The following is a 25,853-nucleotide window of genomic DNA, read 5'->3' on the forward strand; positions in this document are numbered from 1 at the left end:
TCTATATATGTCAATTAGGTCTAGGTTATTAATAGTGTTATTGAGTTCTATAGTTTCCTTATTCAACTTTTGTTTGGAAGATCTGTCCAGTGGCGAGAGAGGTGTGTTGAAGTCTCCCATGATTATGGTATGGTGGTCTATTAGACTCTTGAACTTGAGAAGAGTTTGTTTGACGAATGTAGCTGCACCATTGTTTGGGGCATAAATATTTATGATTGTTATGTCTTGTTGGTGTATGGTTCCCTTAAGCAGTATGTAGTGTCCCTCTTTATCTCTTTTGATTAACTTTGGCTTGAAATCTATTTTATTTGATATGAGTATGGACACTCCTGCTTGTTTCCGAAGTCCATATGAGTGATATGATTTTTCCCAACCTTTCACCTTCAGCCTATGTATGTCCTTTCCTATCAAATGCGTCTCCTGTAGGCAGCATATTGTTGGGTCTTGTTTTGTGATCCATTCTACTAGCCTGTGTCTCTTAATTGGTGAGTTTAAGCCATTAACATTTAGGGTTATTATTGAGATATGGGTTGTTCTTCCAGCCATATTTGTTTATTTCTGTTACTAAACATGGTTTGTTTTCCTCTTTGATTATCCCCCCCCCCCTTTACTGTCCTACCTCCCACTGTTGGTTTTCATTGTTATTTTCCATTTCCTCTTCCTGTAATGCTTTGGCGAGGATGTTTTGAAGAGATGGTTTTCTAGCTGCGAATTCTTTAAACTTTTGTTTATCGTGGAAGGTTTTAATTTCATCCTCCATCCTGAAGCTTAATTTCGCTGGATACACAATTCTTGGTTGGAACCCATTTTCTTTCAGTGTTTGAAATATGTTATTCCAGGATCGTCTAGCTTTCAGAGTCTGTGTTGACAGATCAGCTGTTATCCTGATTGGCTTACCCCTAAATGTAATCTGCTTCCTTTCTCTTGTAGCTTTTAAAATTCTCTCCTTATTCTGTATGTTGGGCATCTTCATTATAATGTGTCTAGGTGTGGATCTCTTATGATTTTGCACATTCGGCGTCCTGTAGGCTTCTAGGATTTGGGATTCTGTCTCATTCTTCAAGTCTGGGAAGTTTTCTTGTATTATTTCATTGAATAGACTTCTCATTCCTTTGGTTTGGAGCTCTGTACCTTCCTGTATCCCAATGACTCTTAAATTTGGTCTCTTAATGTTATCCCATATTTCTTGGATGTTCTGCTCATGGTTTCTTAACAGTCTTGCTGAGCTGTCTATGTTCTTTTCCAGTTGAAATACTTTGTCTTCATTGTCTGATGTTCTATCTTCTAAGTGTTCTACTCTGCTGGTAGTATTCTCCATTGAGTTTTTAAGTTGGTTTATTGCTTCCTGCATTTCTAGGATTTCTGTTTGTTTGTTTTTTATAACCTCTATCTCCCTGTATAGTTGATCCTTTGCTTCCTGGATTTGTTTGCGTAATTCATTGTCGAAGTGATCTTTCATTGTCTGATTTTGCTGTCTAATGTCTTCCTTGATACTCCAGATCATCTGAAGCATGTATATCCTGAATTCTTTATCTGACATTCCATCTGCTGCAGCTGTTACCTCTTCTAAAGTTGCGTTGACCTGCATTGCTTGTGGTCCTTTCTTTCCTTGTCTTTTCATACTGCTTGCGTATCTTTCCTGCAGGTGCGGGCGGCGGCTCTGCTCTCTTCTTATTCCAATTGGGGTGTCGTGGCTACCACGCCGGCAGGTCACTGGGCCTGTTCTGGGAGCTGGCGGCGGCTCTGTTCTGCCCCTACTCCAATTGGGGTGACGAGTGTACCACGCCGGCAGGTCACTGGGCCTGATCCGCCGGTCGGTTGCAGGTTTGCCTACCCTGCAGGCGCGGGCGGCGGCTCTACTCTGCCCCTACTGCAAATGGGGTGACGTGTCTGTCGTACCGGCAGGCCACTGGGCCTGTCCCGCTGGTCGGTCGCAGATCTGCCCACCTTTCGGGCACGGGTGGAGGCTCTGCTCTGCCCCTACTCCAATTGGGGTGTCGTGACTACCCCGCCTGCAGGACACTGGGCCTGTTCCTGGCACGGGCGGCGACTCTGCTCTGCCACTACTCCAATTAGGGTGGTGTTTGTACCACGCCGGCAGGCTCCTGGGCCTGATCCGCAGGTCTGTTGTAGGTCTGCCTACCTTGGAGGTGCGGGCGGGCGGATCTGCCCTGCCCCTCCTACCACGCCTGCGGACCCCTGGGCCTGATCTACAGGTTGATCACTGGTCTGCTCACCCTGCGGGCACGGGTGGCGGTTCTGCTCCGCCCCCGATTGGGGTCACGTGACCACCACACCGGCAGGGCCTGATCCGGGCGTGGGAGAAGGATCTGCTCTGCCCCTACTCCAGTTGGGGTGACGTGTGTACCACACTGGCAGGCCACTGGGCCTGACCCGCCAGGCTGTCACAGGTCTGTTTACCTTGCACGCTCATTCGTCACAGCGCGAACCGCGGCTCTGCCCTGCCCCTCCTACCACGCCCATGTACCACTGGGTCGCGGGTCTGCCCACCTTGCGGTTGCGGGTGGCGGCTCCGCTCCGCCCCCTCTCCAATTGGGGTCACGCGGTCACCACGCTAGCAAGCCGCTGGGCCTGCTCCGGGGGCTGGCGGCGGCCCGGCTCCTTCCCTCTGGCTCGACGACAAATTGAGGAGACTCGGGTGACTGTGCCTCACCCCCCCTACCAGGAGACCAACTGCTTATGTCACCACTGGTATTGATGAAGATCCCTCCTCCGCCGCTTTCTGCAGACATCAGATCTCTGCCATGTTGGTATCCTATGCGAATGGCAGCATTTCGTTCCCCTTGCCGGGCAACCAAAGCACCGGGTGAGTCCTGACCGGCCCTCAGCAGGACCCGGACCGAGAAGCAGTTTCCGCGGGCTCCTAGCCCCGGGCCAGGGAAGTTCCGGGAGCCGGAACTCGGCCACTCCGTGCTCGGTGTAAGCTCCTATAAATGTAAGCTCCAAGAAGCAGTCCCCGCGGGCTCAGTTCCGGGAGCCGTAATTCGGCTGCTTAGTGCTTGTTGTATGCTCTGGTAGGCGCAGGGTCCAAGAAGCAGCCTCAGCGGGCTCAGCAGCCGCTCCGCGCTGGGTATTCACTCCGATAAGATCAGTTCTAAGAAGCACCCAGGCGCTGAGCCCTAGCAATCTGTCTGCAAGCCGCAGGCGAATTGCAGCCTGAAATTACCTGTTCTATGGCTGAATGAGCTGCGGTCAGTCGAAAACAGCGGTGGTGACGTCAGTTTACCAACATGGTGGCTGCTGGCCTCCTCTGTGGTCTGACCGGTGTGGAGAACCGAGATGGACCGCTTCCTTCCCCCGTCTCGAACCCAGAATTCAGCCCTGAGTACGGTGCTTGCGCGGCTGGCAGAAACTGCAGCGCTGTAACCCTGCGTCTCTATCCCAGCGCACGCTGCAGATTCTAGCCTCGGGCCGATTTGCTGAATAAGCAGTGCGACAAACCTCTCGCGTTTGAGTCCCCGTAGCTGATCCTCGTGCGATGGAAATCCTTCCTCCAGGTTCCGGAGCACCCCACTATTGCTGGAAATTCCTAACAAGATATCCTTTAGCCGTCCTGACTTGTCATATTCCCACACAGTGAAGCAGCACACGGGGGCAATGCACTCCCCTCGCCGCCATCTTTTTTTCGTTCCACATTTAAGTTTTTTATATTTCTGGAATTTAATATGGTTTAGTAATTTCAATTTTTTTCCAAATGATTGTTCGGTTTTTCCCATATTCTCTCAGATTTGAAGTGTTATCATTTATCTTATATTTAGCTTATATACAATTAGGTTCATTACTATTTGTTCCACTGATCTGTGGTAAAATCAAAACTGTGGTAAAATTATACTAGTGCTTCTGTACAATGCAAACCTACTAAAGAAAAAATAAAGAAATGTACATAATAAAAAGGAGATTATAAGTACCTTTGTTTTCATTAATTCACTGAACATCTTCTTAAAATTATAACTTAAAAGCAGAATAACTATACTTTCCCCATACACTAATTAATTTACAGACTTGCTATATATATGTGGTATTTTATGCAATACACCAGTGTGATACAACACTGGTATTTTCACAGTAAAGATAATTTGAAAACTATAAGGTTGAGATAAGTATTAGAGCCTTCTAGGTAATTTTTCCCCATGGTAGTATAAAATAATTGGTCTTTATTTTATACGGTGAGCTTTACTACAGTGTAAATTAATGTTTCAAAGTGAAATGCAAATCTTGATATCCTTCTTCTCTACATATATATGCATATATATATATATATATAGATATAGATATAGATATAAATATAGATATAGATATAGTTACTAAGAATTGAATCCAGGGGTGTTTAACCATTCAAGCATATCCCCAACCCTTTTTACTTTTAATTTTGAGAGACAGTCTTGCTAAGTTGCTTAGGGCCTTGCTTGCCACATTGCTGAGACTGGTCTCAAACTTAAGATCCTCCTGCCTCAGCCTTCTGAGCTGCTGGAATTATAGGCATGCACCACCACACCTGGCTCTTTACCAATATTTTTAAAAGAACATAAAACGAAACTTGACAAACACAATATCTGATAGAAGGGAGACAAAATAATACTTCATATTCTTAATATATATTTACTAAGAATAACATGTTTAGGGTAAATGCAACAGGGTTAATAAAAGATTTAACTAACTTTCAAATATCTAAACAACTTAATCCATTAATTCCCCCAAGTTTTCAATTCTACATAGGAGGATAGGACATAATGAGTTAGAACCAAATATGTCATGATACCTACTATTTTACAAAATAAGGCAATATCAAAACTATCCAATCATCTTACCTGTGGAGCTGCCTCGCTCCTAAGCAGCAGCCCCAAGGAGGAAACAATCATCCACCTCTCCAGATGAACACCTGTGTGGAAGAGGCTGTGATAGGGGAAGAGGAATGGCAAACACATTGGCAGAATCAGCAATCCTGCTTCCACATTAAGTTCTGAGTGAATGCCATAGGATTAGGAGGAGGTGGCTGATGAGAGTGATTAAAGTGGAGCCAATGTAAACTCTGGACCTCAGCAGAAGATGAAAACAAAGACACAGACACACACACACACACACACAACCCCTTAACTTCTTAATATAAAATCTACAAGTTAATGTTTGAAAAACTTGCGATAATTAAAACTAAAATAAATGGTATACAGATATAGGAGAATCTGTTGCAGTTTTGAATATTCTTTGTTTTCTGGGAAAACAAAGTTGTCTGTAGTCTAACACATTATGAGCATCCAAGTATTATCATAGATGAAAACTGGGAATAAAATACTATAAATAAGAATAAATACATTGCTACTGTATGAAATAAATGACAAAAATAAATTTATCAACAATAGTAACTTTAAGCTGGGCACAGTGGTGCACACCTGTAATCTCAGTGGCTGTGGAGGCTGAGACAAGAGATCTGGAGTTCAAAGCCAGCCTTAGAAACAGTGAGGCGCTAAGCAACTCAGTGAGACCCTGTCTCTAAACAAAAACATGAAATAGGACTGGGGATGTGGCTCAGTGGTCGAGTACCCTTGAGTTCAATTCCTGGTATCAATAAATAAATAAAAATAGTAACTTTAATAATGGCCGTATTCAAACATTATTTTCATTCTCATGTAATTTTACAATCAAATATTTCCCTTTCTGTGCTACATCAAAAGTAATCATTTGGGAGGGAGGAGGTAGTGGGGATTGAATCCAGACGTGCTCAACCACCAAGCCACATCTTCAGTCCTTTTTATTTATTATTTTGAGACAGGGTCTTGCTAAGTTGTTCAGAGTCTTGCTAAGTTGTTGAGGATAGTATCAAACTTGGAATCCTCCTGTCTTGGACTTCTGAGCTGCTGGGATTTACAGGCATGCACCACCACACCTGGCTTCAAAAAAGTAAGGTGGGAGAGAATGGGAGGGAGAAGGGGAATTGCACGGAAGATGGAAGGAGAATCTCATTGTTATACAAAATATATGTATGATGATGTGAGGGGGGAAAAAAAAAAGAAATGTGTCACGTTAGATTGGGTAGAGAGAGGTGAGGGGAGGGGAGGAAAAGGGGGGATAGGAAAGGCAGCAGAATAAATTAGACACTAGTATTGCTGTATGTATAACCAAGGTGATTCTGCAACCTGTACACTTGAAAAAATGAGATATTATACCCCATTTGATTCAAATGTATAATATGTCAAGATCATTGTATTGTCATGAGCAACTAATAAAAAGAAAAGTAATTTTTTAAATTTTCAAAATATTTTGGATGAATGCTAGGCAAGCATTTTGCCACTGAGCTATATCCATAATCTCAAAAAGTAAATTTGAAGAGAAAGAAAAACTAGTAAACCTTCTAATTGTATCTCGCCTTTAGTTTTTTTACAAAAAAATCTCTCTGGAGAAATTCTTCTACCTCCTTGCCTCCTGTCCCAACTTCCAACTTATAATTTAAGATATAAAAATTAACATTTGCCATCACTCATACCTCAATAATTACAGATGCTATTGGCTGGAAAGGGTTAACAGTAACTGGTTCTGGTTCCAACTCAGCCAGACCACTGGTTCCATCAGATTGCTCTCGTTCTCTTTGTTCTCTATTATTTGAAGGGAAAAAAAATAATAAAATTCATTTTGAAAAAGCGCTGAGCCATGTTTAAGAAACCTATTCTAGATAGGTTAAAGATTATTTAAATTTAGTAATTTAAACATCGAGTTTTGTCTTTTAATTACTAAGAACATTTAAAAATTCCTCATGGAGGTAATAGGCCTCTATCCTCATGTAAAAATTTATCATTTGAATTTTAAAAGAAATTCTGACAAAAATGACATTGTATGTCTGATTTCTCAATGCTGAAGTACAATTTAATTATTTTTCCATGTGCAAAGGGAGTTTATTTGTTGATTCATTAATTATCCTCTAAAATAATTACTGTCTTTTTATTGATCAATAGCTTAAGTCTTTGATAACCTTCTTCTTAAGGGCTATGTCTTCTCTTGTTAAAAGTACTGGGAAAACACCAACACAATCTATGTTTTTATTTATGTAGAAACATGTTTCTTACAAGACAAAAAAAAAAGTAGCACACCGCAAATTGATTCTATAGAAGTACATGACAAAAAAGTAACATTAAATGATAAATTTTGTTAAGTTGTACATCATATTTGAACTAGAAAACAACTATTGGTCTGCATAATAGTATGAGGCTATAAAAATAAGTTGTCCTTCAATAATCAGATTAAATAATTCCATATTAGGTACCAATGAAATATTACTATCTCTGAAATTTATCATTCATGTTGCCCAGTACTTGAAGAGTAATAAGTTACTAAAAGAAGCAGCCAAAGGCAGAAAAGTTAGAATTGTGGATCTTCAACCAGACTATCATATAGTATAGCAATTTGAATGTTCATTACTACAAAATTCATCAACTGTGTTCTATTATGGAAATATACATCTTTCAATCTGAATCTAGGAAAAAAGATTTGGAGATTTGTAATTTGCTTCTTTTGTGACCTTGGACTGGCTCTTTGAGCCTCAGTTTTCCCACCATTGTGGACAAAAATACCTCATAAGGATGTAAAGAGGATCAGATAAACTCATATATGTAAAAATATTCTGTAAATGAACACACTTATAGGACAGTCATTATTATTAATGTTACTGATTACTAGTAACAGATATATAGTATTAATATACGATTTTCATACCAAAAACAGCATATTTTTCAGAAACATTAGAAATCACAGTGTGAACCAATTAGACTGAAATTGGTGAAATAAAAAGTAAAAAAGATTGTTTTATTCCTCTCTAAAGGCCAGTTTACTTTTAACTATGAAGTCTCAGCTTAACAGTTGAGGTCTAAGATCACAACAGGCATGGCTATGGAGAAAGCAGGAAAGGGGAATGACTATCAAAAATGCCTGTCATAACTTACATAAAATATCATTACAGAAAAGGTAAAAATTTTAGAAAAATGTTTTACATTAGATTTATTATATTAATTCAACTTTTTATTGTTGTTTTCATCTTCATTTCCTTTTCTTTTTTGCTACTGGGGTTTGAATACACAGGGCATCCCATATGCTATGCACATTCTCCACCAGTGAGCTCCACTCAGTGGAGGAAAGGCAACAGATATTTTAGAAAAATGTGACTGAATATTTTATTTTTATAAATATATACATAATTGATGTAATAGCTTTATTTCATGAAAATATACACTAGGATAAGAAAATACAAAGATTCTCACAGTGAGTACAACTTCATACGGGCAGTTGCCAAGATCTCTCATCCCATTCATTCTTTGATGTCAAGAGGCTAACAGATGAACTAATACTACTGAACACTTGGGAACAAAGTTATTTCTACAGATATTTTGTTCCTTTAAGTGCTATCTTTACATTAAAAGACAGATATCATCAGATGATATCTTTTACAATGTAAGGAAGCACCTCACAAAGGTAGTGGCTTCTTGTCTACTGCGCTGCAACTATGTTAAACCATGTGGAAAGCCAATATTACTTAAGTTGATGGAAGGCAAATTTGAATCTTATAGTTCACTTAAAAATATTTTTCATTTTCCTCTTTTCTCCCCTTCTCTACCATGTAACAATACAACTTCTATTCAAATATTAGCACTTTCTTATAGCATTAAAATCACTATTCTGAAGTAGAATTTATACAATCTTTTTTTTTAATAGAATTTGGTGGATTTAGTTTAAATGTTTTCCTTCAGATGGCATATTTTAAAAATAATTTTTAAATATATTTTAAAAACCTGAGATAACTTATTTTTCTGACAATATTACTGCTGAAGATCAGCTTTTGCTTGGGCTGAACAATACTCTATTAGTTCACCTTCCATCTCTTTTTAAATTTTATTTTATTTTTTGTACTGGGCATTAAAACTAGGGACACTCAACCACTGAGCCAAATCCCAACCCTTTTTTGCATTTTACCTAGAGATAGTGTCTCACTGAGATTGCTTAGCGCCTCACTTTTGTTGAGGCGGGCTTTGAATTTGCAATCATCCTGCCTCAGCCCCTCAAGCTGTCTCTTTCCATCTTTGCTGAGTCTAAAGTTTTCTTAATCTCGATACATGATGACATAGTGAGCCTGACAATTCTTTATTGTGGGAAACTGTCCTGTGCGTTACAGGACATTTAGCAGCACCCCTGGCCTCTATCCATTACATTTCAGCAGCACTTCCCCCTACTCCCCAGCTCTGGCAACTAAAAATGTCTCCAGACTGTGCCACAAGTTCTCTGAGAGGCAAAATTTCTCTACCTATTGAAAAGCACAGATTTAAAAGTACCAATAAAAAAATAAGAGATAAATTTTAAAGTCTGAGAAATAATGACTACATAAAAAGTACATTTACAACTAGTATAAAACCAACAGGAAAATTAAAAATCTATCATCCAAACTTGTGCAAAGATCCATAGAAATAGGCAATTAACTTAGTATTTTCTTTCACACAAAACAGATGAAACTAGAATAGACAAACTCACAAATTATTTTAAAAAGTGCCATGGTATTATATCTTCAAATATACCACAGTGTTAAATTATTTACCTTTCTTCTCGTAATTTTCGCACTCGCTCAGCCCTTTCTCGTTTCTCTTGTTCCTCAAGAGCTCGTTGTTCTGTTGTGTCTTTTTGGATGCGTTCATTTAAGGTATCAAAGTCTCTTGCAATGTTATGTAGTAGCCAATAAAGGCCTTTTTTAATGGACTTGTCAATTTTCTTTCCATATCCCAAGACTGCTGAACAAGGTTCCTAAAACAGAAATTATTTGATTCAAAGATTAAAATTAAAAGTTCTCCACATAAATCTATTCATAAACCATGACGTATAATTACTGGCATATCAAAATTAAGCCATTTAAATTACTGATATGAAACACCTGCTAACTTAAAATAACTACTTTTTCAATGGTCAGTAACTTTCATATTACATAGAAGTTGAAAGACATTATAGATAATATTTGTAGGCTACAAAACTCCTGATGTCATTTTTCAAAATTTATTATTAATCTCTTATATTTAAATAAGCTTTATATTTATACTTTTTCCTTCCCCTTTCTCAATATTTGTAGCACAATATATTGGTAAAGTCTACAGGTCCTGTCCTTTTTTTTTTTGGTGGGGTGGTGGTGGTACCAGAGATTGAGCTGAGGGGTGCTTAACCACTGAGCCACATCCACAGCCCTTTTTATCTTTTTATTTTGGGACAGGGTATTGCTAAGTTCCTTAGGGCCTTGCTAAGCTGGCTTTGAACTTGCAATTCCCTTGCCTCAGTCTCCCAAGCCCCTGATATTATAGGAATGTGCCGCCATGCCCAGCTAACAATATCTTAAAACAAAAGGCAAAAGTAAAAAAATCTTTGAAATTATGAAGGATAATCTATAGAAGTAACAAGTAAATAGACTACAAATTTTATAATATGAGCTAATATCATTAGAACAGTGAGAGCATGATTTCCTTGAGGCAGGGGAACTCTTAAAGTTACTCTCTAATTTTAATCTATCACCTATACAAAACTAAGTTGCACTGAACAAAATTTAAACCGAAGGGGGGAAAAAAACTTACTATCTGACAAAGGCATTTGTGCTCATTGACCAGTTTTTCCAGAGAGAGACATTCAATCACATCAGCTTCTCCTAAAGCCCCTTCCTTGTCTTGTTTATTTGCCAACCTAAGAATGACAAATGAAATGATTTTATAGCATATATAATCAGACGGTGACTTAAAATATTTTGACCATTTCCTTCAATTCCAAAGTTTTAATCTACTGAATAATGAATCACCTGATTTTAGAAAGTATGGTAGTATTGATTTCAACATTTTTGCTTATTATTGATGAAAAGAAGTCTGTAGGGACTGGCCTAAGAGAGGAAAATCAGATAAAGAAAAGTGTTCACATATCAAAAGCAATAAATTAACAGGCCAACAAGAAAGTTACAAAAGGAGAAAGAAGTGGGCTACTTTCCATATCCTTCAGTCAAAACTATGTCCTCATCCTCTTAAAATGAATTATATCATGATATAAGTACACTTGTCTCATGTTCCTACAATTTAAAAATAAAAACAACCATGTTTTAAATGACAAATACTCAAGCTGTGCTTATAATATTTGAGTTCTGAACAGATGCTTCATAGAAGAAGAAATACAAAAGGCCAAAAATATAAGAAAAAAATGTTCAACATCTCTAGCAATTAGAGAAATGAAAAGTAAAACTACACTGATATTCCATCTCACTGCAGTTAGAATGGCAATTATTAAGAATACAAGTAATAATAAATGTTAATGAGGATGTGAAGAAAAAGGTTCACTCATACATTGCTGGTAGGACTTCAAACTGATGCAACCAATCTGGAAAGCAGTATGGAAATTCCTTAGAAAACTTAGAATGGAACCACAATTTGACCCAGTTATGCCACTCCTTGGTATATACCCAAAGAACTTAAAATCAGCATACTACAGTGAAAGAGCCACATCAATGTTAATAGCGGCTCAATTCAAAATAGCCAAGCTCTGGAACCAACCTAGGTGCTCTTCAGCAGATGAATGGATAAAGACAAAGGTATATATACACTATGGAATATTACTCAGCCATAAAGAATAATAAAATCATGGCATTGCTAATAAATGGATGAAGCTGGAAAATATTATGCTAAGTGAAATAAGCCAGTCCCAAAAAGCCAAAGGTCAAATGTTCTCTCTGATATGTGGATGCTAACCCACAACAAGGGAGGGTTGGGAGAGGAAGAATAGAAGTTCAATGGATTAGACAAAGGCAAATGAAGAGAAGGGTGAGGGGATGGGAACAGGAAAGACAGCAGAAAGAAATGGACATAACTTTCCTTTGCTCATAAATTAATATACAACCAGTGTAATTCCACAGTATGTACAACCATAAGAATGGGATTTTAATTGGAGTGGGTTATACTCCATATATGTAAAACATGTCAAAATGCACTCTATCTTACTTACAATCTAACAAAGGCACTTGTGCTCATTGATCAGTTTGTCATGTATATCAAAAACCAACAAATTTAAAAAAATAATAATAATATTTGAGTTCATCTATATTTCTGATGTGTGAATATGTCCACATAAATGTGCAATTTACTGGAGACTTATACTTCTAGTTACTTGGACCAGCACTGGGGATAAATATACACAACAAACACATTAAATTAGGGACAACTGGGGAAGAAATAAGTTCTTAAGAAAAATGGGAATCACACTGAGATACTGCTATTTGTCTACATATATTTTTCTTGTCATTATTTCCTAAACAATAGTGTTACAACTATTTACACTGCATTTATGCTGCACTAAGCATTATAAGCAATCTAGAGGCCGTTTAAGTATATCGGAGGCTATACACAAATTATATGCAAATAATACGTTATTTTCTACAAGGGACTTGAGCATCTTTAGTTCTGGTATTATAGGGCAGTCCTGGAACCAATTTCCTTCCAATACTAAAAGACAATGTAATGCATATGACAGGGTTTTTTTTTCGGAGAGGGCAAAATGTAGTTTTTAATAAATACACTGAACAATATATCTAATGAAACTCTATGATCAATTTTAAAAAATTATCAATACTGAACCAACCTTGTTCATCTAAATACCTTCCATTTTCCCTGTTCATTTTAAAATTACAATATATTACCATAATATCTTTGTTATACCTAACAAATTGATAGTAAATCTTTAATATTACCTCAATGCATTCAACATTCCCCAGTATCATTTTGTAAATGTTAAGTTCAAAATCAGATACAATCCATACACATAACTTATCAGTCTTAAGTGTTTTTTTAATATTATATTAACCCTCCCTTTCTTAAAGCTAGTATATTGCATAACTCCTCTTTTCCTACTATGTTATTTCCTTACAAAATAAAACAAATCATTTCTTTTTAGGCTTTCCCATGTTTTGGATTTAAGTAATACTTCCTCATGAGACCATTTAACACATATACTCTGTACTCCCCATATTTGGTAGTTAGATGTAGAGGCTAAACACTTTTTTTTTTTTTATTGGTGGTTCAAAACATTACAACTCTTTTGGCAAGCACAGGAGCCATACAGTATTACTTTTACTTTTTATATGCTACCATATTTTTATGATATTAAAATTGATCAGTAGATTTACAGTCTGATCCATTTAAAATAAAGTTCCGCATTGGCCTTTCATTTCAAATTTTACTAATGATCTTTGCTTGATTCTATTATTTTATACTAGTTTATAAAAGACGACTTATTTAGTTCTATATTCTTCCTATAATTAATACCAGAATTTTCTATAAAAAAATTAGCTTTCAAAAACTACTTGTGACTCACTTAAATTCAATTCATAGAAAAAAATTAAGATCAACATCTGATCTTTTGCCTTTATTTCCTAATTTTAATAAAAATGGATTGTACCTGGTGGTACAATCAGTTCATACTGATTCTGTTTAACTTCAAATCAAATATTACCGAGTTTTCACTTAGCTTCTTAGATCTTGTTTGTATCTCTTTTTATATATGCTGACAACTACAAGTTCTAATGACATTGACATTAACTATTTGCTTCATCGTATATGAGTTTAAACTTAATAATTTCAGGGGCAGTAGCTTGGTGGTAGAGCGCTTGCGTAGCACATGTGAGGCACTGGGTGTAATTCTTAGAATCATATAAAAATAAATAAACTTAATAACTTTAATATTATTACTAAAAATAAAGATTACTAAATGAAGGTTAAGATATCTTTGTGGTTATTTCTGTCTCTAAGATATATCCCACTACAGATGCCACAAATATTGAGTTTTAAATACTTGAAATAACCCTTTTTTGTGTGGCTATGCCATCACTTAGTTATAGAGGTAGGTTCATTTGTTTCAGAGTAGTTTTACTTTATAAAGATAATTTGTTTTTTTTAAATTAATTGTTAATGCATTTATATGGTTCAAAATTCAAAGTTACATAAACAAGTTTCAATCAGAAAGAAATATCATCCATATCTATACCTTCTCTTTCTCTATTCCTTCCTTTCTCTTATATGTAACTATTTTCATTAGTTTTTAGTTCATCCTCACATACTTTCATTCTGAAAATATAAATAAGTATATGGGAGAAATGGTATTTTAAAGAGCACAATTTGGGCATGATGGATATTCATTATCATTGACTGATTTTTGTCTGTGTGTATAATATTATATTCACCTTCTCTTTCTTAAAGCTAGTATACTGCATACACTTCTTTTGCACTGTGCTTTTTGTTTTAACTCAATATTAAATTCTAAATCTGCTCTGAGAAATAAAAAAAAAAATTATTTTGTATAGTTGCAAAATGCACCACTACATAAATATTCTGTCATTTATTCAGTTCATTCTGCACTGAAGGATATTTGTGTTTCACCATTTCATTTTTACAGAGTACTGTAAAAATTAGGTAGTTTCAGAGTCATTTCTTAATGAGAAACAAGATTCCAAGAGGTAGGACTTCTAAGTCAAAGAATAAAGATAAATGTTATTTTGATAATTGTTATATGAATGTTCTTCCTCTTGCCCTCAAACAACTAATGTAGGAGGGAAAAACAGGAAAGGTTTGGGAATTTGGTAGTGTCAGAAAAATTTTCATTTCTAAGTTTTCCTATAACTACTTCCTCCTGGTATTAGTTTGGAGTTGTTATATTTGTATAACAAATAAATGGCTTAATATTACTATACAGTTTTAGCTCTTCCATGTTAAAAGAAACATCTTGTAAAGTAAAAATAGCAATATAGTAAAATGAAAAGTAGCGTGAGCGGTTTAAAGACATGAGCTTTTTTTGTGGCTGTTCTCCTGAAATTCTATGATTCTATGAGCTATGTGCCCTCATGGGATTTCCTAAAATAGGATATAATTAAATAATTTTAAAGTAAATGGAACAAAAAGGTTTTACACCAAGCTTCTTTACACTCTTATTTATTCCTACTTAATTCCTTATTTTTTAATAGGCTTTTATATCTAAAGAAAAAAAAGTAAACTCATTGCTTTTCTTTTGAGTAATATATTGTATAGATAATGTAGGACTTGAGTTTCAGAGACTGTGCAAAATACTCTATGTAGGCAGTAAAACAAGGACTTCCTGTTACAAGCTAGCTCCAATGAAAATCTTCCTTTAATCTAAAGAATAGGCGTCTAACTGGCAGAACCAGATTCTCCAGGTGTGAAGTAAGCAATTTGTTCTTCTCATTTCATATTAACAGCAAAAGTACAACTTTATCTCCAACTTATTTGATTTCATTATTTGGCTTTTAATTAACTATATGAGAAACATATAGAAATTAGTCTGTGACCTATAAGACAGAGATTTCAGTAATTTGATCAAACATTACATCATGTGATACTCAGATTTCCTTTCAAAGGCAGAACTCACAACAAGGAAGGTGGAAAAGCAACAAAAGGAACAAGACAGAAAGGTAAATAAATTGCGTTTTTTGTACTTTTTTGATGTGAGAAATCCAGTGACTAAAATCTAGTTATACTTTGACATTCAAAATTAGCTCAGCACATAGTTAAAATTGCTGTTTTGCTCAGATTCGGACAGGGCTAAAGATAGCTGATCTGTTCATGTATACTACTGAAAAATTGAATGTGATTTGAGTGTAGAGCTCTTTGTTAATCAACTTTAGAGGAAAGAGTTTTTAAAAATTCTTTAACAATTGACCTCTCATTTTGAAAACATTGGAAAGCCAGATTCTATAAAAACAAATCTAAAATTCTTTTATAGACTATAAACTAATCATGCTGTGCTTTAGAGAATATTTTCACATTAACATTCAAAAGAAAACTGCGCACAAATTGGACACATATGTATAACCTTTAAAGTTTGACATTATTTTCTATAGTTTTAATTATTTTTTTCATTGTTGTTTCCTAGAACATTCTGAAATTAATTTGAGGTAATGAGAATATTAAATTATTGTATAAAGATCACAGTGAAATATAAAATTAGTCAAATTTTAATGTTTTAGCTAGGATACTGCAAATATTTAAATCACAAAGGTTGTTAAAGTCAGCATTAATTGAATGCAAGATATATCAAGAGGTAAGATACTTTCTATGTTTTCACAATTGTTGACATTAGAATTTTTTAAATATCCTATTTCCAAGTAAATATCCCAAGTAAAAATAATAATGACTTTTGTAAGTACTTTATGGGAAGATTTAAGAATTGGCCATGTAATATCTAAAGCAAGTTATCTTCAAGGCTGTGGAGTTTTAAGTTTAATATAAAAACCATTTTTATATGCATATAAGTTAATTAAATCAGTAAGTGAAAGTTTAAAAATTAAAAGCTTTAATAAACAAAGGGTCCTAATATTGTTAAACAAGTTTACAATTTATCTACACTAAGCAAAAGTAGAAAGCACTGAAAGACTGCATTGCAAAAAAAGTCAGATAATTCAAGCTTAGAGAATATATGCAATTTGCTTTTATTTTAGAAAAGCTTCAGTTTATTTTTAGAAACTGTCATCTAGCTCTTATTTAAGTAGACAAAGAGGTTAATATTCCTATAAGATCTATTGCTTTAATCTTGAACTAGAGAAATGTTGCAAGTTGCACATAAAAAAGGAAAAGGATACTCTATTTACCTTGGACTAGGCACTGGATGTATTTCTTAAAGTATTTTATTTAACCACCATAGTAACTTTAGAAAGAAATGGCTTACTTTAAATATATTAAGTATCTATCCCAGGGCATATTTTTTTAAAGCACTAGGTAATTTGTATTTGTGTTTCTGTCTTTAAGAATTTGTACTATCTGTAATAGGATCAAAAAAGTTTTACTTGAATCACACAAGTTTACTTTTCTATTTCCCACAATAAATTGTCAAAGTTGGTTACCATATGTACTAATCATTGCTCTATTTTCAAACATGTTTAAAATCAAAGTCCATTACCACTAGTAAAATTCCAAAATGTATATCTATGTACTAAGCTAAACATTCTGAAAGATATTTCATATTTGGATACAATACTTCTACCATTAAGAAAGAAAATTTAAAGTACAGAAAAGATTGCACAAAATTAGCTTCAGCAATTAAATAATTTCACAACAATGAGCTTCATATTTTGAAACTATATGAACTCCATCTCCTCCAACTTTCAAATTCTAACATATCTGGATATCTCACTTTGCCTAATATTCTGATTTATAAAGGCATAAGGATCAATCAAATTGAAAATAGTTATGCATATATAGTTAAAAGTATACAATTACTAGAAAATACAATTTATATACAGCATGTAAGTGCACCTAAGTACCTACATGAAGTCAATTTCTGCACAAATGAACAAAACTGGAAAAATTTTCTGAAGTGTTAACCTACAAAAATAATCAACTATGACTTAGTCGAGACACACAGACATTGAAATAATTCCCTTGTGTTCTAAACATACAGAAAGCATTGATATAACCCTAAGGAAAAGAAAGAAAGAAAGAAATTTAAAAACTACATCATTAAATTTTAAAGTAAGAAAGGAAACTTTCAGTACCAAAAATAAATAGGAAACACACTAATGACGAAATTAAAGGGTAGTAATTAAAACCAACTACACTATAAAAACTACAAAGCAAAATAAACAAACAAATTCTAAATATGTGAGTTTCTAAATTAAAAATACCCATTAAATATTTAGCAGATAATTGTAAAGGAATCAGGTGGCAGATTCTTAAGGGCAAAAGAGAAAGCTAGAATAGAACATAGCAAAATTTTCTTTTTATTATTGGTTCTTTATAGTTGCACATAACATTTAGTTGTTCATTCTAACATAATTATAAAGGCATGCAATATAATTTGCTCTAATTCAATCCCCATTTAACTTCCCCATTCCTTTCCCTCTTCCCTCTCCTTGTTCCCTTCCCTTTACTGATCTTTCTCCTCTTGTAGTTTTCTTTTCTTTTTTTCCTAATTAGTGTCTTGTGGATGTACATGATGGTGAGATTGACTGTGACATATTCATATATGTAAAGTTAGGTAATATTCATTCTACTATTCTTCCCTTATACCATTCCTCTTCTCTCCCCCTGCATCCCCTTCCTCTATTCCACTCATCTTCTATTTTGAAAAAGAAATTAGTGCGCCTTCCTCTTTTCCTTTCTCCCCACTCCCTCTTATTTCGAACTACCTTCTGAAATTCAGAGAAAACATTCCACCTTTGACTTCCTGGGTCTGGGCATATTTCAGTATTTCACTTAGCATGACAGTCTCCAGAGTTCCATCCATTTACCTACAAATACTATAATTCTATTCTATTTTATGGCTGAGTAATACTCCATTGTGTATACATACCACATTTTTTAATTCATTCTTCTGTTGAGATGTACCTAGGTTGGTTCCACAGCTTAGCTATTGTGAATTGTGTTGAAATAAACATCAAGGTGATTTTAGATCTTTTGGGTTTCTACTAAGAAGTGGGATAGTTGGGTCATATGGTTGGTTCCATTCCTAGTTTTTGAGGAATCAACATACTGCTCTCCACAATCGATGCATTAATTTTCAGTCTCACCAACAATGTATAAGTGTACGTTTTACTCATATCCTCATCACCAATTATTGTTATTTTTCTTCTTAATAATTGTCATCCTGATAGAGTAAGATGAAATCTCAATAAAAGTTTTTTTTTTTTAGAAATATATATATATATTTTTAGGTGTAGATGGACACAACACAATGCCTTTATTTTTATGTGGTGCTGAGGATCGAACCCGGGTCCCGCCTGCATGAGGCAAGCGCTCTACTGCTGAGCCACAATCCCAGCCCTCAATATAAGTTTTGATGTGCATTTTCCTAATTGACAGAGATATTGAAAAATTTTTCATATATTTGTGGGCCATCTGTATTTCTTCTTTTGAGAAGTGTCTGTTTAGTTCTTTTGCTCATTTTTAACTGGGTTTTGTGGGGGGGGGTTGTTTGTTTTATTTTGTTTTTCGGTGCTAAGTTTTTGAGTTCTTTATAAATTCTGGATATTAATGCCCTGTCTGAAATGAAGGTGGCAAAAATCTTCTATTCTGTAAGCTCTCTTCATGTTCTTAATTGTTTCTTTTGCTGTGCAGATGCTTTTTAGTTTGATATTTATATTTGGTTTTATTTCTTGCATTTTAGGAGTCTTATTAATGAAGTTGTTTCCTGTGCCAACATGTTGGAATGTTGGGCCTACATTTTCTAGCAATTGCAGAGTTTCTGGTCAGTGATTCACTCTGAGTTGACCTTTGTGCAGGGTGAAAGATAAGTGTCAAGTTTCATTCTTCTACATATAGATATCCAGAATTTTCCAAGCTCCATTTGTTAACATTGCTATCTCTTCTACAATGTATGTTTTTGGCAACTTTGTCTAACATCAGGTAATTGTATTTATGTGGGTTTGTCTCTGTGTCTTCTATTCTATTCCATTGGTCTTCAAGTCTGTTTTGGTGCCAATACCATGTGGTATTTGTTATTAGAACTCTGCAGTATAATTTGAGGTCAGGTACTATGATGCCTCCCTCCAGCATCACTCTTTTTGCTCATGATTGCTTTGGCTCTTTTGGATCCTTATTTTTCCACATAAATTTATAACTGTTTTTTCTAGTTCTGTGAAGAATGTCATTAGTATTTTGAAGGGGACTGCATTGAGTCTGTGAAACACTTTTGGTAGTACGGCCATTTTGACAATATTAATTCTGCCTATCCAAGAAAAAGGGAGGTATCTCCATCTTCTAAGGTATCCTTCAATGTCTTTTTTCAGTGTTCTGTAGTTTCCATTGCAGAAGTCCTTCACCTCCTTCATTAGATTAATTCACAAGTACTTTTTGAGGTTACTGTGAACGCTTTTAGTTTTCTTTTCAACAGATTAATTATTAGAGTATAGGAAAGTTATTTACGTATGTCCATCTTATATTCTGCTACATTGCTAAATTTATCAACTCTAGAAGTCTTCTGGTGAAATCTTTGTGATCTTCTTAAAAATACAGAAGTATGTCATCAGCAAATAGAGATAACTTGCCTTTTTCTTTTCCCATTTTATCAGTTTAATTTCCTTCTCTTGACTGATTGCTCTAGTTAAAGTTTCAAGGACTATGTTGAATAGGAGTGGTGAGATTGGGCATCCTTGTCTTGTTTCAGTTTTTAGAGAAAATACTTTCAGTTTTTCTTCATTCAGTATGATATTGGCCTTGGGTTTGTCAGATATTCCCTTTACAATGTTGAGGTATATCCCTTCTCTCCCCAGTTTCTCTGGTGTTTTAAACATAAATGTGCACTGTACTTTGTAAAATGCTTTTTAGTTTGATAATCTATTGAGATAATCATATGATGCTTGTCCTAATACTCTTTTATGTGATGAACTTCACTTATTGATTTCTGTGTGCTGAACGAACCTTGAATCCATGGGATGAAACTTACTTGATCTTGGTGCACTATCTTTTTCAATATGCTTTTATATGTGGTTTGTGAATAGTTTATTAAGAATTTTTGCACTTATGTTAATCAAGGTTATTAATATGAAGTTTTCTTTCTTGATGTGTCTGTTTGGTTTTGGATGATACTGGCTTCAAAACTTGAGAAGAATATTCTTTGTGAGAGTTAAATTCACAGGAAATGTTTTGCTCAGGTGTAAAGATAGATTTTTTTTTCAAATTTTCAGAAATGTAAGTTATAATAACATTTATGTTTTGAAAAGAAGCTATGGATATCCCCAAATAAAGGAATCAACCAAGAATAAAGATAAGAAACCAGTAATTGTTGAAGGAGAAGAAAGGAAAATTCCAACACAGCCAGTTTACGTTAGAATATTCCAGAAAACAATCTTCAAAAAACAAAATAATAAAATAAAAAGAATATTTGCTATATTTAAGATATCAAGTGGATTTTTCAGGTCAGTTCAGCTTAGAATGAATTAGTGATACATATATAAAACAGGAAGCAACTGAAAAACTTAAAAACTTGAAGGAAAATACAAAAGTTATGTATTTATTGATCTGTGTGATGTTTACATGGATGTATTGACTTTGTGAAAAATCATCAAACTATCCATTTATATTCCGGGCCCTTTCTGAATATGTCTAAATAGTTCAATAGCAAATTTTCTTAAAACAAAAATACCCATTTTCTATTTTTTTCCCAGTGATTCAGGCCTAAAAACAACTAAAAAAAAAACAGTTGAGAAAGGCACTGTAACCATGATTCTTTATGTGATTGATATATAAATATTATTTGGGTGTTTATAATAATGTAAACATTATTTGATTAACCCAAAATTGTGGAACAACTATATTAAGAGGGGGAAACTGAAGAATGAGAGTTTAAAAGAAAGTTAGATCTACATTTTTTTGTAGCAGAAACTCAATATAACATCTAAAATTTAAAAAGTAGAAATGCCTATATAGGCAAATTACCTAAAAAGAGGGAGTTTAAAAACAACATACAGGGCTGAGGTTGTGGCTCACAGGTAGAGCACTCGCCTAGCATGTGTGAGGCACTAGGGTCAATCCTCAGCACCACATAAAATAAAGATACTGTGACCACTTATAATTAAAAAATAAATAATTTTAAAAAACATACAGATAAGTAAATGAAAATGACTGCCTTTGGAAGCAGGGACTAGAAATAGGGTATGGTAGAGAAATTTAAAGTGCTTTGACTTTTTAAATTTTGTCCATGCATTAATTTGGAAAAAATAAATATCACATTTTACAACACGATATCTTAAAAACTTTCAGAAGGAATTTGTTTTCAACATTCAATACAATAATTAGCAGAAAGAGCATCTAGATAAGAAAGTGATAAGTAACACTAAAACAAATGAACAATAGTTGAAAGCTATTCAAGATAAATCACTAAGCCAGGTGCAGAGGCTCATGCCTACAATACCAGTGATTCAGGAGGCTGAGGCTAGAGGAACCCAAGTTCAAGGCCAGCCTCAGCAACTTAGCAAAGCCTTAAACAACTTAGCAAGACCCATCTCAAAATTAAAAATAAAAAAGGGTAGGTAAGTAGCTCAGTTGTAAAGCCCCGCTGTGTTCAATCCCCAGTACCAAACAACAACAACACATAAATCAGTAAGCCAACCAACTTTAACATGGAACTTTAACATCAAATTTCTTCATACTATTGTTTTTCAGAGTATATAATAAATCATGGGTGTTAATTTTGCTTTCCAAAGCTGCCTCAAAAGAAAAAGTTTCCATAATTACTTCAGAACATTTTTAGGTGTCCTATAATATCTGTACCAGCATAACCACCAAATATTTGACAAAACACTGAGTAGCACTTACAAGACTGCTCCAGTAATCCAAGTGAGCAATAAGGCTGGCTTGGCTCAGGGAGATGGGAAGACATGTCTGGATTTCAACTCGGAACAAGTAGCTCTACACCCTTCAAAAGTCTTCTTAGTATATACTGAATCAAACCTCCTTCCATGCAGTTTCCACACACAGCCCTTTGGAATTATGCCAAGTAAATCTAATCTCTTTTGTAGACAGAGACTTTTATACTTTAGAAGATAGTTACAAATACTCCTTACATCTTTTCTTTCACAGGGCATTTCTTTCAATGATTCCTCATTTGGTATGATTTTGCTAATCTCATCCTTTTCACACTAGTTTGGAAATTTCCAATTTATGAGTTTTTACCTTAAAATATCTGCTCAGAACTTAATAAAGCCCCACTCCCCAATATGTATAAAGTCATTGGAACAGATATCTTTCTTAGTCTATGTAGACATTATATTATTATTTATAAAAATATAACTATTCTCTTAGTTCTGATAAAAAGCTTGTAATTAACTAAAATTTCTAATATTTTTTCATAGCCACCATTTTGAACCCAAGGGTACCATCAGAGAACTTCTTCTATGGTTGATACTAATATGCATGGTCCAATGAAGCATTTATATTATCACATGGCCTTTATTATCTTCAAAAATATAATGAAAGACATTAAATGCCATTCTAAAATGAAGATGCTCTGTGAAAATAAAGTTTTTTTTATAAATGAAGACTGGTTTTTTTTAGTCGCTTTATATGTAGTTATATCATGTTATACATGTGCATCAATTTGATTTCAATGGATAACTATCAGTACAGGATGTGATAAATGTCATACTCAAAATTATATATAAGTATATTTTCATGCTTTAAAAAGTATCAATTAAAAGAAAATGACAGATATTTTATTATAAGATATTATAGATAATCTTTTGCAAAGGAATGTTAATAAGAAATCAGGCTGGATGTGGTGGCGCATACCTGTAATCCCAGTGGCTCAGGAGGCTGAGGCAGGAGGATAGCAAATTCAAAGCTAGCCTCAGCAACTTAGCAAGGCCCTAAGCAATTTAGTGAGACCCTGTTTCAAAATAAAAAATATAAAAAAAGGCTGAGGATATGGCTAAGTACCTCGGGTTCCATCCCCAGTACCCCAAAAACAAAACAAAACAAAGAAAAATCACCATAATCAAACCAAGAAAATAATTTCATAAATATGCAATGGATAAGAAAACAAAGTTATATCATGTGTTAACCTAAAGGCCTCAGAAAACTTGAATTCACCATAATCTACCTACCTAAAACTCTAATGTAGAAACTGTCCTGTTTTTAATACTGTTTTTAACTTAATTATGCCTATTTTATCAAAATGAGTATATTTTTAACATTACATAGACCAGCTTAACTGTTTAAAATATCATAAGTAGTATGGGCACTTTGAAAGTCTAAAGGTTAATCCTAAAACTTGAAAGTAGAGCAAAAGCACCCTTTATTAAGAAAAATGATATCACATATTAGAATCTTGACACTGAAGTACTAATTTGGGGATAATTGTGTCTCCATCACTGCTTTCTCAGATACTAAACTCAACTAAATGAGATTCACAGAAGCCACACATTAAAGGCAAAATAATTTTTTAGGCAAAATAATTCATAAATTATTTCATGTTATTTTTCCAATTTCAGTGATATTTATGTGAAAATTCTTATTAATTTTTCTAATTTTTAAATTAATTTTTAGAAAACTAGGAGAATTTTTGCTGGGAGATAGACAGCTATGTCAAGTCAAATTTCATTTTAACATAATCATTCTTGCTTCTTAGCAGGAAAGGGAAGATGAAAGACCGACTTCAAGAACTAAAGCAAAAAACAAAGGAAATTGAACTTTACAGAGACAGTCATGTGTTGAGTACGGAAACAGAGGAAAAAGGGGTGTTTGTGCAGCAAGCTGTTATTTATGAGAGAGAGCCTGTAGCTGAGAGACACCTACATGAGATCCAAAAACTACAGGAGAATATTAACAATTTGGCAGATGATGTGCAAAGATTTGGACAGCAACAGAAAAGTCTGATGGCTTCAATGAGAAGGTTTAGCCTCCTTAAGAGAGAGTCTAGCATTACAAAGGAGATAAAAACCCAAGCAGAACACATTAACAGAGGTCTGGATGATTTAGTTAAAGAAGTTAAAAAGTCAGAGGTTGAAAATGGTCCATCGTCAGTCATCACAAGGATACTTAAATCTCAGTATGCTGCAATGTTCCGCCATTTTCAACAAACTATGTTTATATACAATGACACAATAGCTGCAAAGCAAGAGAAGTGCAAGGCATTTATTTTTCGTCAACTTGAAGTTGCTGGTAAAGAGGTACCTGAAGAAGAAGTAAATGATATGCTTCACCAAGGAAAATGGGAAGTTTTTAATGAAAGCTTACTCACAGAAATCAATATCACTAAAGCACAACTCTCAGAGATTGAACAAAGACATAAGGAACTTGTTAATTTGGAAAACCAAGTAAAGGATTTACGGGATCTTTTCATTCAGATATCTCTTTTAGTAGAGGAACAAGGAGAGAGCATCAATAATATTGAAATGATAGTAAATAGTACCAAAGATTATGTTAACAATACTAAAGAGAAATTTGGACTAGCAGTAAAATACAAAAAAAGAAATCCATGCAGGATACTGTGCTGTTGGTGCTGTCCATGCCGTGGCTCAAAATAAAGAAACTATTTTTAAAAATTTTCCATATTTAAGCTGAAGGATGTATTTCAGTGTCTGTTTTTCATTGTTTCATGGATCCACACTTTATCAGTGTTAAGTCATAATTTTCCCCTTCAACACCCACTAGTATTACAGAGATTCCTGAAGTCAGTGACATAAGTCTTTAAATTTTAATTATCTGAAAACAGTATGAATACCTTCAACTCACAGGTTAACAAAAAAAATCAGATGAATAAATTGAAGTTTCTGATCAGGTACTAAATTCTATTATACATTTTTCCTAACTTCTAATGCTTTAACAAGATGAATGTTCAATTAAGCGATGACTATGTAAGCAATACACTTGGCTATTTGAGACTATTTGGTAATTGAGAATTACATAAAACATGACATCAGAGGATGCTATAATAAAGCAAAATCAAGTAGATTTCACATCAAATTTGGTGGTAGAAAAAAATGAGAGAATTCTTGTGTGACATTTTCCATTTCCTTAAAGAACTATAAGGCAAAATTGTCAAATGAAAGCTCAGTAGGTTTAAGGAGTAACAGAAAGAAAGCGATAAGGAATAAAATAGTCATTTGGGATGGGAGGATAACAATCATTTTATAAAAGGTAGCAGAATAACCAGGCAGCATTTAGGGCTCAACTAAATGTATGGTCACAACTTTAATGTGATATCACCCAGTGCAGTCATGTTTTTAACCTATTGATGTTTTAGCTGCTTGGGTACCAGCATAGAATGTAAAGATAATGGATCTATTTAATATGGCAGCTTTTCCAGATGTGTATAATGGAGGGAAAATGTGTTATGGTAGCTTAAGGTAC

The 25,853-nt window shown here is 34.6% G+C and overlaps 2 protein-coding genes across 3 annotated transcripts in view; one reads left to right on the plus strand and one right to left on the minus strand.

The window, feature by feature from the left end:
- The window catches only part of Arl13b (ARF like GTPase 13B), a 75,562-nt gene that overhangs the window by 17,680 nt on the left and 32,029 nt on the right, over positions 1-25,853 (minus strand). For both annotated transcript variants that reach the window (XM_071615432.1, XM_027943267.2), the window contains exons 4-6: positions 10,605-10,710; positions 9,590-9,792; positions 6,500-6,608 (exon numbers count right to left, since the gene is read on the minus strand). In XM_071615432.1, the coding sequence (XP_071471533.1) occupies positions 6,500-6,608; positions 9,590-9,792; positions 10,605-10,710 (418 nt within the window). The remainder of the gene's footprint in view (positions 1-6,499; positions 6,609-9,589; positions 9,793-10,604; positions 10,711-25,853) is intronic.
- Stx19 (syntaxin 19) lies at positions 15,440-25,027 on the plus strand. Its single transcript, XM_027943268.2, has 2 exons — positions 15,440-15,481; positions 24,130-25,027. The coding sequence occupies exon 2, from the start codon at positions 24,143-24,145 to the stop codon at positions 25,025-25,027; it is 885 nt and encodes a 294-aa protein (XP_027799069.1). The 5' UTR covers positions 15,440-15,481; positions 24,130-24,142.

This window comes from Marmota flaviventris, chromosome 8, assembly GCF_047511675.1.
Source record: "Marmota flaviventris isolate mMarFla1 chromosome 8, mMarFla1.hap1, whole genome shotgun sequence".
NCBI classification, from domain to species: domain Eukaryota; kingdom Metazoa; phylum Chordata; class Mammalia; order Rodentia; family Sciuridae; genus Marmota; species Marmota flaviventris.

Bases quoted from the DNA above. Each gene is read 5' to 3' on its own strand.
- Stx19 (XM_027943268.2), top strand. From the start codon at position 24,143: ATGAAAGACCGACTTCAAGAACTAAAGCAAAAAACAAAGGAAATTGAA.